Source organism: Colletotrichum lupini, chromosome 1 (assembly GCF_023278565.1).
Source record: "Colletotrichum lupini chromosome 1, complete sequence".
NCBI classification, from domain to species: Eukaryota; Fungi; Ascomycota; class Sordariomycetes; order Glomerellales; family Glomerellaceae; genus Colletotrichum; species Colletotrichum lupini.
The window spans coordinates 5,373,011-5,389,337 of NC_064672.1; the positions used below are offsets into that span (position 1 = coordinate 5,373,011).

At 34.1% G+C, this 16,327-nt stretch overlaps 3 protein-coding genes across 3 annotated transcripts; 2 read left to right on the top strand and 1 right to left on the bottom strand.

Moving 5' to 3' along the window:
- Positions 1–380: 380 nt before the first annotated feature.
- Positions 381–1,545, top strand: CLUP02_01626 (uncharacterized protein; the record flags this gene model as incomplete). Its single annotated transcript, XM_049280665.1, has 9 exons — positions 381–419; positions 485–542; positions 595–671; positions 733–835; positions 895–1,014; positions 1,079–1,122; positions 1,203–1,326; positions 1,398–1,451; positions 1,532–1,545. 9 exons carry the CDS (start codon positions 381–383, stop codon positions 1,543–1,545), a joined length of 633 nt encoding a protein of 210 aa, XP_049136622.1.
- Positions 1,546–1,606: 61 nt separating this feature from the next.
- CLUP02_01627 (glycosyl hydrolase family 3) lies at positions 1,607–4,071 on the bottom strand (the record flags this gene model as incomplete). The annotated part of the gene is made up of 3 exons (XM_049280666.1): positions 1,607–2,308; positions 2,388–3,020; positions 3,142–4,071. The coding sequence occupies 3 exons, from the start codon at positions 4,069–4,071 to the stop codon at positions 1,607–1,609; spliced, it is 2,265 nt and encodes a 754-aa protein (XP_049136623.1).
- Positions 4,072–5,532: 1,461 nt separating this feature from the next.
- Positions 5,533–15,202, top strand: CLUP02_01628 (uncharacterized protein; the record flags this gene model as incomplete). Its single annotated transcript, XM_049280667.1, has 3 exons — positions 5,533–6,172; positions 6,275–6,428; positions 15,193–15,202. The coding sequence occupies 3 exons, from the start codon at positions 5,533–5,535 to the stop codon at positions 15,200–15,202; spliced, it is 804 nt and encodes a 267-aa protein (XP_049136624.1).
- Between the last annotated feature and the right edge of the window lie 1,125 nt (positions 15,203–16,327).

Consider the following 16,327-nt stretch of genomic DNA (forward strand, 5'->3'; position numbering starts at 1 on the left):
ATCCATCACTACCGTTCAGCTCGTGGAGGCCTTGTCTTGCACAAGTGCCCTAAATAACAACACGAGGGATAGCTCCATGTCATCATCGCCGTGGATCCCCGCGAGACATTGTATGGGTATTGCGCACAGGCTAGACCGCGAACGTGCCGGAGGTCTCGCCCGCATCCTGGTGGGAGTCAAGATCCGCTGCCCGCCAGATGCGCACCCATATCCACAACTTCCTGCGAGAGACTCCCAAAGTGCGAAAGCTTGTGTGAGATGTGAGAGTCAAAGTGACAACTCGGCTTCTGGCATAACGCTTGGCAGATCAATGTCGCCACGCGCGTTGAGACGATGGGTCCAGTATACGAAGGCTGAGGAACATGGCATCTGATTTCGCGATGATCTGGGCCTATGTCGGCCTTGAGTTTGTTTGGCGGGTACGTCGATTCATCTCCCATCGTCTTTTTTGGGTAATATTCCGATGTCCTGGCTGGCTGACAAGGAAAAGGCTGAAGCTCAACAACTCATACGTTTACCAGTGAGTCGATCATTTTCCGGAGGTCACCGCTCCTGCCAAGTCCGCATATAACTAAGATCGTGTGTGTGCGCGAGTTTCCATCGTGGTCGACCGATCTGATCCCTCGGAAAAGCCGCTGACAAGCTCGCTTCCAGCAAGCAACGAGCCACTGGTATCATCGAGCCAACATCTGAGAGATCTGCAATATTTCCATTTTAACTCAACGGTCTTAGATCTGTAACGGCGCCATTAGACGGCAAGCAGCTGAAAGAGAGGATCCAGTCGCCCTATGTGCGACTGTGCAAGGTGGTGCTGAGAAGGGAGACGATGTCTTTGGTGACGCGATTCAACTGCCAGGCCGCATTCCACGGGACCTCTTGCCGCCTCCCCACTAGCTTTAGCGAGAGAGCCAAGGATATTGTTCCGGTTCGATTTCACCCGATCAGATCTTTCCGTGATGCTTACCGTCGACATCGAAACAGAGCATTGTTTGTGGGAGGATGGTCCAATGCTAGGTGAGGCCATGAAAGGGTCGAAAGCACATCCCTTGCTATCGACGCAAAAGCGCAACCTCCGCAGTGACCCCAATGAACCTCACAGAAATCTCAAATGAACCAGGGAAGGTTCCAGTGTCATCATTGACTCAAGTCCGGCCCACCAAATAGAGGGGTAATATTCTGCGACACTGTCTGGAATGTTGGAGTTCATCGAGTCCGAGTCTCGGAAAATGCAAGCAGTTCAAGATCCAAAGCAGAGTATCACGAGCATGGAACTTCCCACAGAGAAGACGGATGAGCTTGCGAGTCCTGAAGCCGTTCCTGCTGCTCGTGGGTCGAGGTGCTATTTCCTAAATACCTTAGTCCTATAGCTAAAGGTGGTCTATGCTGTTGACGACCAGATTCAAAGCACATTGCAGGCCTTTCTCGAGGAATAAGTATCCTGATGTTTACATGTGAAATTTAGAACATGCGGAGCTAGGGGTTTTCGACTATCTCTACACATGAAGTCTAGATCATCCATGTTGCACTTTAGGCGTCAACGTGTGAAGTTGACTCAACACCCTCGTTGCCTCAATGCCCTCTACTCTAGCTGTTTAAATGCGCGCAATCAGACGCCCTCCCAGAAAAAGGTCTCGGGCAAGTTAAAAGTGGCCCGCAGGATCTCGTCCTGCGGTTTGGAGCTTGAGGCAATAATGACAACGTAGTCTCCTGCTTCAGCAATCCACCTGGACCTCTCCTGCGACCAGTACGAAAGTGAGTACTTATCGAGCACGACCTCAACAGTCTTTGTCTCATTGACAGACAAGAAAGGTTTGGAAAACGCCTTGAGCTCTCGGACAGGCCTCCGCAGCGTACTCTCTGGATCGTGGATGTAGACCTGGACAACCTCCGCTCCGTCGTAAGGACCCGTGTTTTTTACGTCAACCAAGACCTTCATTTTGTAATCTTCCGTCGGCTCAAATGTCTTTGGCACCTCAAGCTTCGAGTACTCAAACTTTGAGTAGGACAGGCCTTGGCCGAAGTAGAAGAGCGGATCTCTGTCAACTGATTCGTAGTAGCGGTGGCCGATGAAGACCCCCTCACCGTACACGATATCGTAGTCAGACTTTGAGAATGAGAGGTATGCGGGGGTATGCTTGATGGACACAGGGAACGTCTGAGATAGGCGGCCGGAGGGATTGGCTTTGCCGAAGAGAACGTCTGCGAGGCCATGGCCTGTCTCCTGGCCGCCGAACCATGCGTGCACCAAGGTAGCTGCTTTCGATTCCCACGGCATCTCAATTGGACAACCTGATTGAGTGATAATTACCTGTGAGGATGTGTTAGTATCGAACATTTGTAACTCGCGGTTGCCCTCGTGTGTTCGGCCAAGAAGGGAAGCTACTTACAGCATTTGGATTGGCTTGAAGCACTGCTTCGATTAGATCGTCGACGCGGCCTGGCAGTCTGAGGTGCTTTCGGTCGGCCCCTTCATACTCGAAATCTGATGACAGTCCAGTCACAACGATAGGAATATCGACTTCCTTGGCCAAGTTTGCAGCTTCTTTGATGGCGACCTCCTCATCAATGAGCTCAAATCCACCAACGCGGCCTGCAAGGGTCAAAGCTGTGCCAACACCTCCTGAGAGGTCCTCGTTTACTTGAACAACCTCAAGTTCGAGGGTTAGACCCTCAACCACATCTATGTTGCAAAACTTCTCCATGGATAGCCTGTTGAAGCAAGGCGTAGGCCCTGTTTTCGGCGGCTGGTCCGTCCATAAATCAATGACATCTTTCCCGTCTACTTTGAGCTTGCCCTTCCCCGATGTACTGAAGCCGAGTCTGAAGGGGCTCGTGACGGAAGGCGTGTATGTAGCCCGGGCTCTGACGTAAAACTTCTTTGGAAGCGACGCGTGGAAACTCTCTGGCACATCTATGAGTTCTTTCTGGGCGTGAGCCGTCACCAGTACTTCTGCGTTAGGGTTCTCGTCCGGATTTTCCTCAAAGATCTCAACTGACCACCCAAACCCTTTGTGCTGTGACTGCTGAGGCATTAAATTCTTTAGAAGTGGGCTGAATCTGAAGGCTGCGACTGGTGTTAATATCAAATACTCCAAGTATGTTGAGTGAAACCTTACAATGGCAACCAAGGGCATATGACACGTTTTCCGTTCCAACTGCCTCGACAATAGCATCGTAAGGTGTCACGGAGTAGTAAGGCTCAACCTCTGCACTGCCACCTCCACTCAAAGCAGGGTTCTTGACGTGATCGCCAATCAATCCGATTGTCTTCCCTTTTGGTTTTGTGATGGGGAGCACCTTGCAATCATTCTTTAGCAAGACGATGCTTTCAGCGACCAGTTGACGAATCAGAGCCTGCTGCTCGGGTGTATTCGACGCCGCGAAATAGCCAGCCGGTTTCGTATCCTTCACTTTGTTCACCAAATTGAGAACATTCCGAACAGCCTCGTCAACTGTCGTACGCGCGACTTTGCGGCTGTTGACAGCTAGACTTAGACACTTGCCTCTCCATTGTGTGGGCCCAGGCATCTCCAGATCCAGCCCGGCGTTGATGGCTTCAGAGGTGCTGTAAGTACCAAACCAGTCGCTCATGACGAGTCCCTTGAAGCCCCATTCATCTCGAAGAACCTGCTTCAGCAGCAAAGGGTCTTCGCTAACGTGAATACCATTGATCTTGTTGTAAGAGGTCATAAAGGTCCAGGGGTCTGAGTCGCGCATGACGAGTTGGAATGGCATGAGATGGATCTCCCTCAAAGTCCGCTGCGTCATGCAGACATTGTCTTCAATGGAATTGTCCGACTGATCGTGCGCGGCATAATGCTTGACACTCGTTGCAACACCTCGTTCTTGCACGCCGTTGATGTAGGCTGCTCCGAGAATACCGCTCAGGAAGGGATCTTCGGCGAACGCCTCGAAGCCACGTCCGAATAATGGTGAACGCTGGAGGCAGATGGTAGGTGCCAACAGCACATGCACCCCTCTGGCTCTTGCCTCCTCTCCAAGAAGATTGCCGACCTTGTGCAATAATTCGGCGTTGAAAGTTGCGCCCATACCAGTGGCAGAGGGCAGCATGGGGCTCGGGTTCTGGGGAAGAAACTCATTTATCAGTATCGGAGTCAAAGAATGGTCAAACTTGAAGGCTTCTCATCGCCCAGAGCGATCAAGGACTTGGACTAACACGAGCAAAAGAACGACGTCCTCGGATGCCATGAGGGCCGTCTGAGGTCTGCACGGGAGGTTAGCAAGATGCTCATCCCTAGGCAAAGTGCCGGCTAACAATGAGATCTGGTATTTGGCGATGAGGTAGACCGGTCGTTCGGAAAGATCCCTGCCCAGCAAGCAATTCGGTCTTCTCGTCCCAGGTCATTTGCTTGATCAACGCCTCGACGTCGAGGGGGGTGAACTCAGCAGCCATCTCGACGACACTGATAATTCCTTGATCTGACGAAGCTCAAGTGATTGAAGTTAGGGGAATTTGGAAAGCCCGGTAATCTCGGACAGCTATCAAGCTTCAAGTGGCCTTCCGGTCAATATTATGCGGTGTCATCTAGGGATTCGGTCAGCACAGACCCGAGTCCGAAGCACAAAAACCGCCGAAATACTGTCCTTCCCCGTAGGATGAGCGGGCCGTCTCGGAGTATCGTCGGTAAACGCGACGGAGTCTCCTGTCACGCGTGAGCAAAACTTGCCTTGATTCGATCACTTCGGTGCATTCGGCGCATTTAGGCTAAACCCGCAGCAGCCGGAACCCTGTCCGGAGACTTCCGGAGTCCACGGGGCCCCGCAAATACCACATCCGATCCAGTCCCGGGACCAGTCGCTGACTCCGCTCTGCGAAATGCGGAGATATATATCACCGGAGGAGCGATGATGGATTGGGATTTACGAAGCGGCCGTACTTTATTCCATCTGCAATCCACGCGACATCAGAATTATAGTAAGCAAAGGTCTTGTGACAAAGAGAGTGGAGCGCCTTCGCTCGGAGAAAAGCCAGCGTGTAAGTTGAGCGGTAAGCGTAGGCGACGAGCTCTTGTCCTTCTCTATGATCTTTGAGCCAATACTAGACATCGTGTAGAGTAGCACAATGAGACCGCAAGACAAGGTGGGACCATATTCGGTGAGCAAATGCGTCGCTTCCTCATTACGATAACGCCTAGCACGGTCAAACGGTTTTGGCAGTTTAGTAACATCTGTCACCCACAGGCCAGAAGTGTCTCTAAAATGATAGACAGGTCTGGATCGAAATGTGAATTGCAGATCCATGGTGTTTGCTTCTTGGCCCTTCGATGTTGTTGTAATTCTGCGGATAGCTGCATGAGTTGAAACATCAACGCTGTTACGCAATTAGCAAGCAATCCTTTGTTGCCTTAACCGATTCCGAGTTTACCTTCATTGAATGATCACCTTCATGCGTCTCATAAATAAGTGCACAGTTGTTTGCATGCCCTTTGACAACAAGTATTTCCCTTACTCTTGCTTCTCTCCGCAAAGCGACTGTAATCTTCACCGCCCTCAACAATCATACACTTGGGAATGTCGGACTCATCTAATGACGATGTCCTTTTCGACTCTGGCGACCGGTCTGGAACCGACTGTCAATCATATGCAGACACCCATGATGATTCCGACACGTCTACCTTATTTGACTGGAACTTGGATAGTTCTTGCCAAGATGCCCTGTCGGATCGCGTTTGCCTGGCTCCGATAAGCGGCGGACGTGAGAATGATCGCAACATGAAGAAACGAAGGCGAAGAGACCAGACTCGTTACCAGGAGCAAGCCAACCATTCAGTAGCGGGACCATCGATTGCCAATATTCCCGAGCTTTATTTAATCGACAGCCAAGGGAATTACAAAAAGTATCGCCTCGTGCCGGCAGAAGTCGAAAAGAATCAAGCCGTGGAAGACCCGAGACAAGATCTGGAAAGTCTTGAAGATCTTCTTGGTGACAGGGAGAAATCAAGCCAACAACTCCAAGTTCCGAAACGCAATATTCACCCACGCCATTTTGAAGGCTCCATTCTCTCCATAATTGACTCGATGGAAAATTCTTCTGGGATCAGAAATGTGGAATATGTCATATTCTTTTCTCTGATGGTGGTGATTGCCATTATCATTGTGGTAGGCCTCTCGACCAGACCTCTCCCCACACTTCCCTGTCTGAACTCTACTCGTGATGCCACGGCGTTGCACACAAATCGTAGTATTCACTACCCAGAGATGAAAGAATATTGATGGGATTTATTTGCAGATTACTGTTTTCTCTCATCCATAGTCGTGTGCCTAATTGCTTACGACGATCTTTGGGGCATAGGAACCACGGGTCGTGGTTTTTGGCAGCTACTCTACCACATCACGTATCAAAAGCTTACGAAAGCAGAGACTGAAAATCACGGGCAATTAATTGATATTAAGATTTCAGCTGGAGGGTGTGTTTACTGTCTAACTCGAAGCAATGCATATGTAATGCAAAATTCTTATGGCATTCTACCACCAATACTAACATGACGCGGGTCTTTCGTCCACAAACCCGCTGCTCGTGTTTGACTTTTATCCCAGGGAATCAGAACAAGGGTTCTGCCATAGAGTCACTATAGGGGCATCGACGTATATAAAGAGAACGGTTATTTATTAAAAATAGGAAATAAGTATAAAGCTCGCTCTAATATAGAAAGTATAAATAAAGTAGGCCTTAATAATTATATAACCGAGGTTACGTAATATATAATAAGGCTATAAATAGTTAAAACTATTATAATTTACTCCCCTAAACGAATATACGTTTAGAAAAAGCGTACTTAATTACTTATATTATTATAAAAAAGTCTATTAAAAATAGAAAATTAAATATCAATATATAAGAATCTATTTATAAAAAGAATTATAAAGTAAATTAGTTTATATATAGAGTTATAAATAAGGGGTAAATCGGCCGTAAATTAACCTCCGTATTTATTATTATAAATAATCTTAAGACTATATTATTAATAAAAAGTACGACTAAGGGACGGCTTCTTATTAACTAAATAATTAACTTATAAGTTAAGAATAATAAATATATAAATTTCTTATTACTACTTATAATACTAATTTTCCTTCCCTTTTTAACTTATATTTATATTATTACTATACGTATATATCCTTATTTTTTATTTTTATACTTACGTTCTTATATATATATATATATTATTAAAAAAAGATTTTTATTAACAATATCGTTTTTATTTAAATATTATTAAAACGATTAATTAAAAACTATGCTTATATTATTATAATACGAGAGGCTAAGAAGTATAAATACGAAGTTACGGTTTTAAAAAAGAGTAATAGCTCCCTTAGCCCCCTTTATAAGCTTAAAATAGGTAAGTAATATTCCTTTATTTTATATTTTAATTATAATACGGCCTCGTTTATTTAATATTAATTTAATTATTTTATTAAATAAGTAGCGGCTTTATAACTAAACGAGTTATTTAAAAGGGGAGTAAAAGCGAGGAGGGTTTATAGCCCCCTCCCTCGCTCTTTTTTAAAAATTAAAAAAACGTCCTCGTTTCTTAAGAGAACGGTATAAATAAAAAGGGTTTATAACCCCCTCCCTCGCTTTTTTTTAAAAAAAAAAAAAAAAAACTTTCTTTAAAAAAATTAAAAAAGTAAAATAAGTTTATAGCCCCCTCTCTTACCTCTTTTTAGACAGTATAAAGTAGTTAATTATATATATAATACTTTTTTAACTATCGTTATTCTAGCACGTATAGCTTTAACGAGGTAATGCGGGATATTCTTATAAAGAATATAAAAAGTGAATATTCATATAGAAGCAAGAATATATGAATATAGGGGAAATAAGCGTATATAAAAGAGGTTTTTATAGTAAAGAGAGTAATATAGTTGAATTACTATATGAGAAGTTGCTTGCTTAACGAAAGGTCTAAGTAGGCAAATACACGCCTATATATAGGCATAAAAACCTCCTACTAGAATACTCCATTGCTTATTAATTATGATATAATTAATAAGCGTATACGTAAGTGAATGCGTAATCGTAGTACGTAATTCCGCCTCGAGTAAATTCCAGATTATTCAGTTACCTTCCAGTACTTTCCATTGCTCACGTAAGCTTATATAAGCAGTATTGCTTACATAATCAATACCTATAATAATCTACAGAAATCGTAGATTAATATGGTATATAGTTTGCTTACGTAATATTGATAATAAGGCGAATAATAAGGTAAACAAAGTTACCTTCGTAACAGTTATTTATAAAACTAATTCTTAATAATAAACCCTCTTAATATTATCTTTAATACTAAGGTTTATTACGAACTAGTACTTTTACTTCCCCTATTTAGTTATAAATACCTTAAGTATATTAAAAACGCCCTTAGTAACTATTTAAATAGTACGTACCTCCCGGGTTCGTATATTAATAATAAATACTAATATTACTAAACTTATAAAAAGTCGGGTTATACCCCTATTTTTAAAAAGTATATATAGTTCTTAAGTATAAAGTTCTTATATTTTAAATAAGAAGTAATAAAAAAGTTAATAATAGCCGTAGTTATTAATATAAAACTACTTATACTTTATAAAATATATTTTAAGCCGTCCTCGTTTTCTTTATTACTTATAACTTAATATATAAACCTTAACTTATATAATAATAGCGTTATATAAGGCTTTTAAATACGACGGTTTTTTAAATAAAAAAAAGGGCAAGGGGGTTTATATAAATAAGGCCCTAATAAGAGAGGTATTTATAAGCGCTCTCTCTATATTAAAAGTATTATTAAAAAAACTTATTAAAGACGTAATAATATTAACTATTTTATTCATAAAAGTAAATAATATTTAAATTAAAATTAATATTTTTCTTAGTTTATATATCTCTCTAAGTATATAGCCCGTATTTAAATTTTTTTTAAATAAATACGCGCTTATTTTTTTTTAAATAAATAGCTTCTTCTTAAGTAACTTAACGGGGTCGCTAGAGTAACTTTATACTCCCTAGTTATAAGCTACGTTTTTTAATTAAAAACCGGGCCCCCTAGGCCGTTTTATTACTTTTTAAACGTCCCCTTATTTAATATAATTATTTCTTATATATTTTTTATATTTAAAAATAATATAAAATACTTAAACTTTACTCTAAAAAAGTTCTTTATAAAACCGTTAGCTAGTATTTTATTTATTAATATATAAACTACTTAGAATAAGCTTATTAAATATTCTTATTATAGTTATATATTTTAAATATTAACGTAATATAAGCGAGTTAAAATACGTTCCCCTTTTTCTATTATAAGTTTAATTATTTAATAATTATTATAATATACTTTTTATATATTACTAAGCTCGAGTAAAATATTTTTAAAAAAGTCTTTAAAAATAAGTATTTTTTTAATTATATATTCTAAGCTTAGTAGTTCGGCCTCCGTAATTAACGTAGTTATTATATTCTAATAAACTACTTTTTACTAAATAAGGCTATTAAAAAAGGAGATTATAAAACCTTATAAAGATTTTTAGGTCTCTTTATTATTTATAAATAAAGCGTTATTTATAATTAGTAATACTTAACTACCTCCCGAGATTTTAAAGTATATTACTAAGTATTAAGTATAAAAAGGTATTATATAACTTAATTTATAATAAAATAATACTAATAAGATAGGTTTGTTAAGAACTAAGAAAGTAGAGCGTATATAAAAGTAATATTAAGCTAAATTATAATCGCTATATATAATATTAATCCGACTTTTTTTTAAAAAAACTTAGTCTCGCTTAGGAATATAATCCCTAAGCTTTTCTTAATTAGGACCGTTAATAAAGGGGTTATAAAAGTAATAAAGTTAATAAAATCGAACTTCTTAGCTACCCTCTCGAGATATTAATTATAAACTAAGTAGATCTTCCTATTTAATTAATTATAAATAACCCTTATTTTAAAATATTACGAGACTAGCCCTTAGTTTTTTATTTTATATTTCTTTTTAAGTCCCTTAGTTACCTAACTAACCTTATAAACATAGTCTTTATAATAAAAAATAAGAATATTATCTGTATAAAAAAAGAACTAGGACCTTTTTAATAAAATCTTAGAATAGGCACGGGTCCTCGCTCGTAAATAAGAGACCTAAACTTTTAAAAATTAATACTAACTCCTTATATTATAATAATAGAGCGTCGTAAGCGCTATATAAAGCCCGCTCGAGTTTAATATATATTCCTAGTTTATAAAAGCTATTTAAAAGCTTATAAATAATAAGGGGGTTACTTAGCTTTCTAATTATATTTAAAAAAGCGTTTATAATATTATATTAATAAATTTCTAAATCGAATTAAATAATAATAATTATAGCTACCCTAAACCCTTTGGGGTCCGGTCCGCCTTATTAGGGGCTATCTTCGCCTTTACGAGTAAGCTGGTTTATTAGGGTTAATATCGAGTGTCTTTATTATATAATAAACTTTATAACTAATAATAGCCGGCCGTAGCTATTACTAAATACTAACGATCCTACCGTAATATATTAATTACCCTCTAAATAGCCGAAAACTACCCCCTATTTTTTACCTTATTTAATAACTCTAGAATATCCTTTTTAATCTTTCTTAACCTATTTTTATACTACGTTTTTAGAGTATTAATAGTATTTTAAAGTTAGTTAGGTATTTTAAAGCTATTATATTATATAAGCTAGGCGCTTATTAAGGTAATAGCTATATTAATATATATTTTTCCGATCTTCAAGTTAATAATATCTAATCCGTATTCTTTAAAACGGCCGTGCTATAGTTCGGGGTCCTCTAATATAATACTTATAGGATCGAACTTCTAGCTATTAAGGAAGCCCTAGGGGTTAATAATAATTATGCGTCTTAGTATTTTAATAATATATATTTAAAAATAGGTAGACGATTTAATAATAATAATAATAATAATAGCAATAGGATAATAGCGATAGGGTAATAGCAATAGGGTAATAGTAATAAAGTAATAATAATAAATAGTAAGGGAAGCGTTTTTCGATTTTAATAAAAGAAACGAGGTAACGAATATATATATATATATATACGAGTTAAAGTTAAAAGCGTATATTAGTAATAAAAAGGTCGGTATTATTTTTAATAATAGTAACGAGGGTATCTCCGATACTATATTATTATAAACTATTATTACCTAGAGGGTAGTAAACTTAGCTAAGTAGGTATAAGTTTATAAAATAGTAGCGTCGGGCGCTTAATATTACCATTAATAATCCGTAGTTATAAACTTTATAAAAAAGAAAGTTAAAAAGTTAGAAAATTTAAAAAAAATAGTCTATCGAGATAGTAGGAGTATTTATTAATACTATGTATTAATATTATATAATCGATATTAAGAACCGCCCGAGTAATTAGTAAAAGTAGAATAAAAAAAAAAATAGCTACCCTAAACGTCTTAATAACTAGCGTCGCTACGTAAGTCTTTTCTAAAGGGTATCGTTCTTAAAAACCCCCCTTAATATAAATTCTCGCTTTATAATAATTAAAATAATTATTACTATCTAGCTTATAATTAAATACCTATTTAAAAAGTATTAGCTTAGAAATAACCGACGCCTTATTAACTACTTTTTAAGTATTTATTTCCTTTAGTTTTTAGATTTCTAACCGTACTATTTTTACGAATTAACTTCTTAAAAGTTCTAGTATTTTAAGAACATCCTTTTACTTTTTTAAAAAAATAATTAATTAATCTATATAAATTCAGTTAGATTAAACTATAATTAGTAAAACGTACTTCGTTTTATTAATTATAATATAAATATAGTAATATAACGTCTAATACCCCTAAGTTACTTTATTAACTACTTTTTATTAATTAAGTATATACGTATTAAAACAAGAGTCCTAGTTTTTTTTTACCTAAATATAAAAAGAATACTACTTAAGTCGCTCCCGTTAACTCGGGTCTTAAATAAATACCTTTAGTAATTAATTTCTTAACCTCTAGCTTTATTTAATATACCTATCCTCTTTCTAACTATATATACTAACTATATTAAAATTACTAACTAAGTCGTTTATTACTCTTATTTTTAATATAAGCTCGCTTACTAAAGGGGTTCGTTAAGGTCTAATTAAGTAAAAAGATCCTCTTTATAAAAGCTCTAAAAAGTCTCTATTTTTATTTATATATATATTATATTTTTAATCCTCTTAATAAGAGGATCGACTTTTTTTATAACCTTACTTATAACCTTAATTAGCTAAGTAAAGTTCGTATTTAACTCTAAACTCTTAAAGTCTAAAGTTAGTTTAAAAATAAATAGTTACTTACTTCGTTTACTTAAAAACGAACTAAGCTTTTTTATAGCTTTATTTACTTTTTATAAAATAAATATAAATAATAATAACTACTCTTTGTTATTAATTAATATAGCCTCCTCTTTATTTATAATTCTAAGTAATTAGAGCTTAAGTTCGATTATTATAAATAGTTATTAAATCTTATCCACTACGGCCCTCGATTTAAATAAACAAATTATAGTTTTAGTATTATTTTTTAAATAAAAAGCTATCTTATTAAATATTATATTTTAAATAATAATAATTTCTAAAAACGAAGGGATTTAGATCTTATATAAGTTAAAAGCGTTTAGTATATAACTTATAAAGTACTTAATATATCCCCTTTATTCTATTTTAAAACGTCTCTTATTAATTCCTTTTTTATAGTCCTTTTTCAAAAAGTACGCTTTATAGCCGTATATATACGTCTACCCCTAATAAAAATATAAATTGCGAGTAAACTTTAGTATATTTATTAATTATTATTACCTAAAATAATAAGCGAACTAAACTTCTTTAGTTTAAACTAATAATAGCTAGTTAGTACGTTACCTAGGGCTAATATTATATAAATAAGCTATAGTTAATATAACTTCTACTTAAAGTTCGTTTAATAAGCTAGTTATTAATATTATACTAATTACTTTATTAATAATTTCTTAACTAGCTCGTTCCCCTCCTCCGTTTAGTTTTTTATATATAAAAAAGTAATCTCTAAGTCTATTCCTAGCTCCTATACTTATATCTAGAAATAAGTTTCGCTATTAATTATAATTATTATACATTCTATATCTTATTAAATTTTATAAATAGCTACGCTTTTTTATATATATACTTATTATTTAAAAAAATATAAGACTTTAAATACTATATTATAAGTTTTCGTAACTCGTAAAAAGACAAAGATCCTATTTAAATACTTATTTTTAATTAGTATTAGCTACTTACTTCGTTTATAAGCTAATAAGTAGTTAAAAAGGTCCTATAAGATTTTTATTACGACCTAATACGTATAATAAGGTTAGGGCCTCGCCCTATAGGACCTGCGGTAGCTACTATACTATATATATAAAAATACGGATTTAGGGTAACTCCTCTTAGAGCAAAAGAACTATAAATAAGTTACGTAACTACGATTATATAATAAAAAAGGAAAGGACGCTCGTAAATAAGTAAAACGGATAATTATAAATAAATAAAACAAATAACCGTTCGGTAAATAGTTAGATAATAATAAATACAATATTATAAAAAATATATTTAAAAATAAGATTTATATATAGTATAGACTTAAGCTAGGCTTAAAAATAGACTTTTTATAACTTCTTTAATAATTAACTTAGTATTAAATCTTATAATCGCTTTTAGCTATTTTTATTAAAAACCTTTTTTAATAAGACTACGATTAATTACTAGAGCCTTACTTATTTTATAATTTATGAATATAATTTTAAAAAAGCTATTTATAATTATAATACTATTTACTTAATATTCGTAGCCTTAACTTTTATTAATATACTTCTTATAACTAGCTAGTTATAATACTTTAATTACCCCTATTTAATAAGTTTACCTTATAAAAGACTAACTAAATAGTATAAATATATCGACTACTAATAATAATAATATAGCACAGCTTATTAAAGTAGCCATACTTATTATTTAATAACTATATAATATAATACTTAAACTTAAAAATAAAAATAAGTAATTTTATACTTAGCTTATAATACCCCGACCTCTTTTAATACTTAGAACTAAGTACCCTAAACCGGAACCTTATAACGGGTCCCTAAATACTCTCTAAGGATTCCTTACTTAAACTAAGGCTTATTTATATTATTATAGAACCTTTTTTATTATTAAAGCTAATAAGGTTTATTATATAGCTTTATTTTTTAAAAAAGATACTCTCGCTTAGTTCGAACCCTTTATAAAAGACTACCTCGAGAACGAACGTAATATTTAGGACGAAAATATTAAAAAGATCTTTAATAACTATAATAAGTTCGAGAAAAGACTTAAGGAAACTTTTAGTAATCCTAATAAAGAACGAATTACTAAACGAAGGCTTATAACTCTTATATAAAAGGGATTAGTTAATAAGTATATATTTAAATTTAAATAAATTACTTCTAAGCTTAACTAAGGTAATAAAGTACTTATAGTAGCCTTTTATCGCAGCTTAAAAAAAGAAATTAAAAACGACCTTTTTTAATAAAACCGGCCCGATAAACTCTATAATTATATTAATATAATTATTAAAATTAATAATTAACTTTACGAACGACGCCTTAAATAAAAAGAGTAAAACGCTTAAAATAACCGATCTAAGCTTAATAATAAACATAAGTATAAACTAACGACTATTATAATTAAATATTATAGCGGACTTATAAATCTTAGCGTTATTAAAAAAGAATAACCTCGCTAAAAAAAGGACTTTAAGTACTATAACTATAATAAGCTAGGATATATAGTTAGAGACTATTAATAATCTAAGCGTATTTAATACTAACCTATTTTAAAAAAGCGAGTTAATACTACGAATAAAGAAGTTTTTTATAAATAACTTTTATAAATAGCTTATTATAATAATAGCTACTTTACTTACTAAGATAATAAAGAATAAATAGAATAGTACCCTAAATAACCTAAAAATAATAAACGATCTACTTTATTACTTATTAAAACTTTAGTAATAGTAATAAAAAGAAATACCCGCTTATTAACCCTATACTCTTAGAGAGAATAATATTAAATATTTTATTATACTTTCTTAGATTTATAAAAATATAAAAAAGAAAAGTAAAACGGACCCTATTATGAAGAATATACTTAACTTTCTTAAAGGACGAATTAAATAAAAACTCCTAATTAATATAAAGGAGTAGTTTTTTAAGCTTAAAAAAAAGGACCTAATATAAAAAATATTATAAATAGCCTCGTATATATAGCGTAATAAAACTATATAAACTAGAAATAATTTATTAAGTTTAAAAAAGAACTTAATTTAGATAAAATCCTAACTAAGTCTATTTATATAATATAAAAAGTAAATAGTAATAGAAAATTTATTTATAAAGTTAGGGAGTAGCTTAAAGACCTTTTATATAAAAATAAGATTAAAGTATTTAAAAAACTAACTCTTAACTTCGGAGTTATAAAAAAAAGAAGAATTAACTTTAACTTTAAAAAAAAAATTATTAAAGTTAAAACTAGTTCTTTTTATTTTAATAAAGTAGAATTATTTTATAATTCGGACGAACCTCGTAACGTTACTTAACGACGTACTTAGATAGAGATCGATTATAAAGTACTACTTAGCGTTAATAATACTAATTTTAAAAAAGACAACCACGAACTATAATATAAATATATTTATTTATTCAAAAATAACTAAACTATTTAGTTCTATAGAATTAAAGAACGTAAAAAGGTTATAATAACCCCCTATATAAATAAAAACTACTCTTTACTTAACCCTAAAAACCCTTTTTATAAGGAATTATTTTAGGTAGAATACCTAAATAATAAATATCTTTAGTACTTCGTATATAAATAAAATAGTCGTTTTTACTTATAAAAACGCGATAATAAGCCTATTAAAAATATTTATATAAAAGACTAACTACTTAGTTAGATATCACTAAGCTTTAATAATAATAATAAAATAATATTTAGCCCAAACCCTAACTTCTTTATAAAGTACCTTAATAGCGAATATATAGATTAGGAAGACTATAAATATAACTACTACTAAATTTATTATATTAAAAAAACTAAGGTATAGAGGGAATACTAAGAGAAATATAAATAAAGGAACTGTTTAAAAAGATAAATAATAAAAAACTAAAAAAGCTAATCGTAAAAGAATAATAAAAAGTAAAAAAGGAAAAAAAGTTTTTATATATAACTAAATAACATAACGACGTATACTTACGAGTTAACTTTAATATTTATAAACGAGGATTAAATATTATTATTA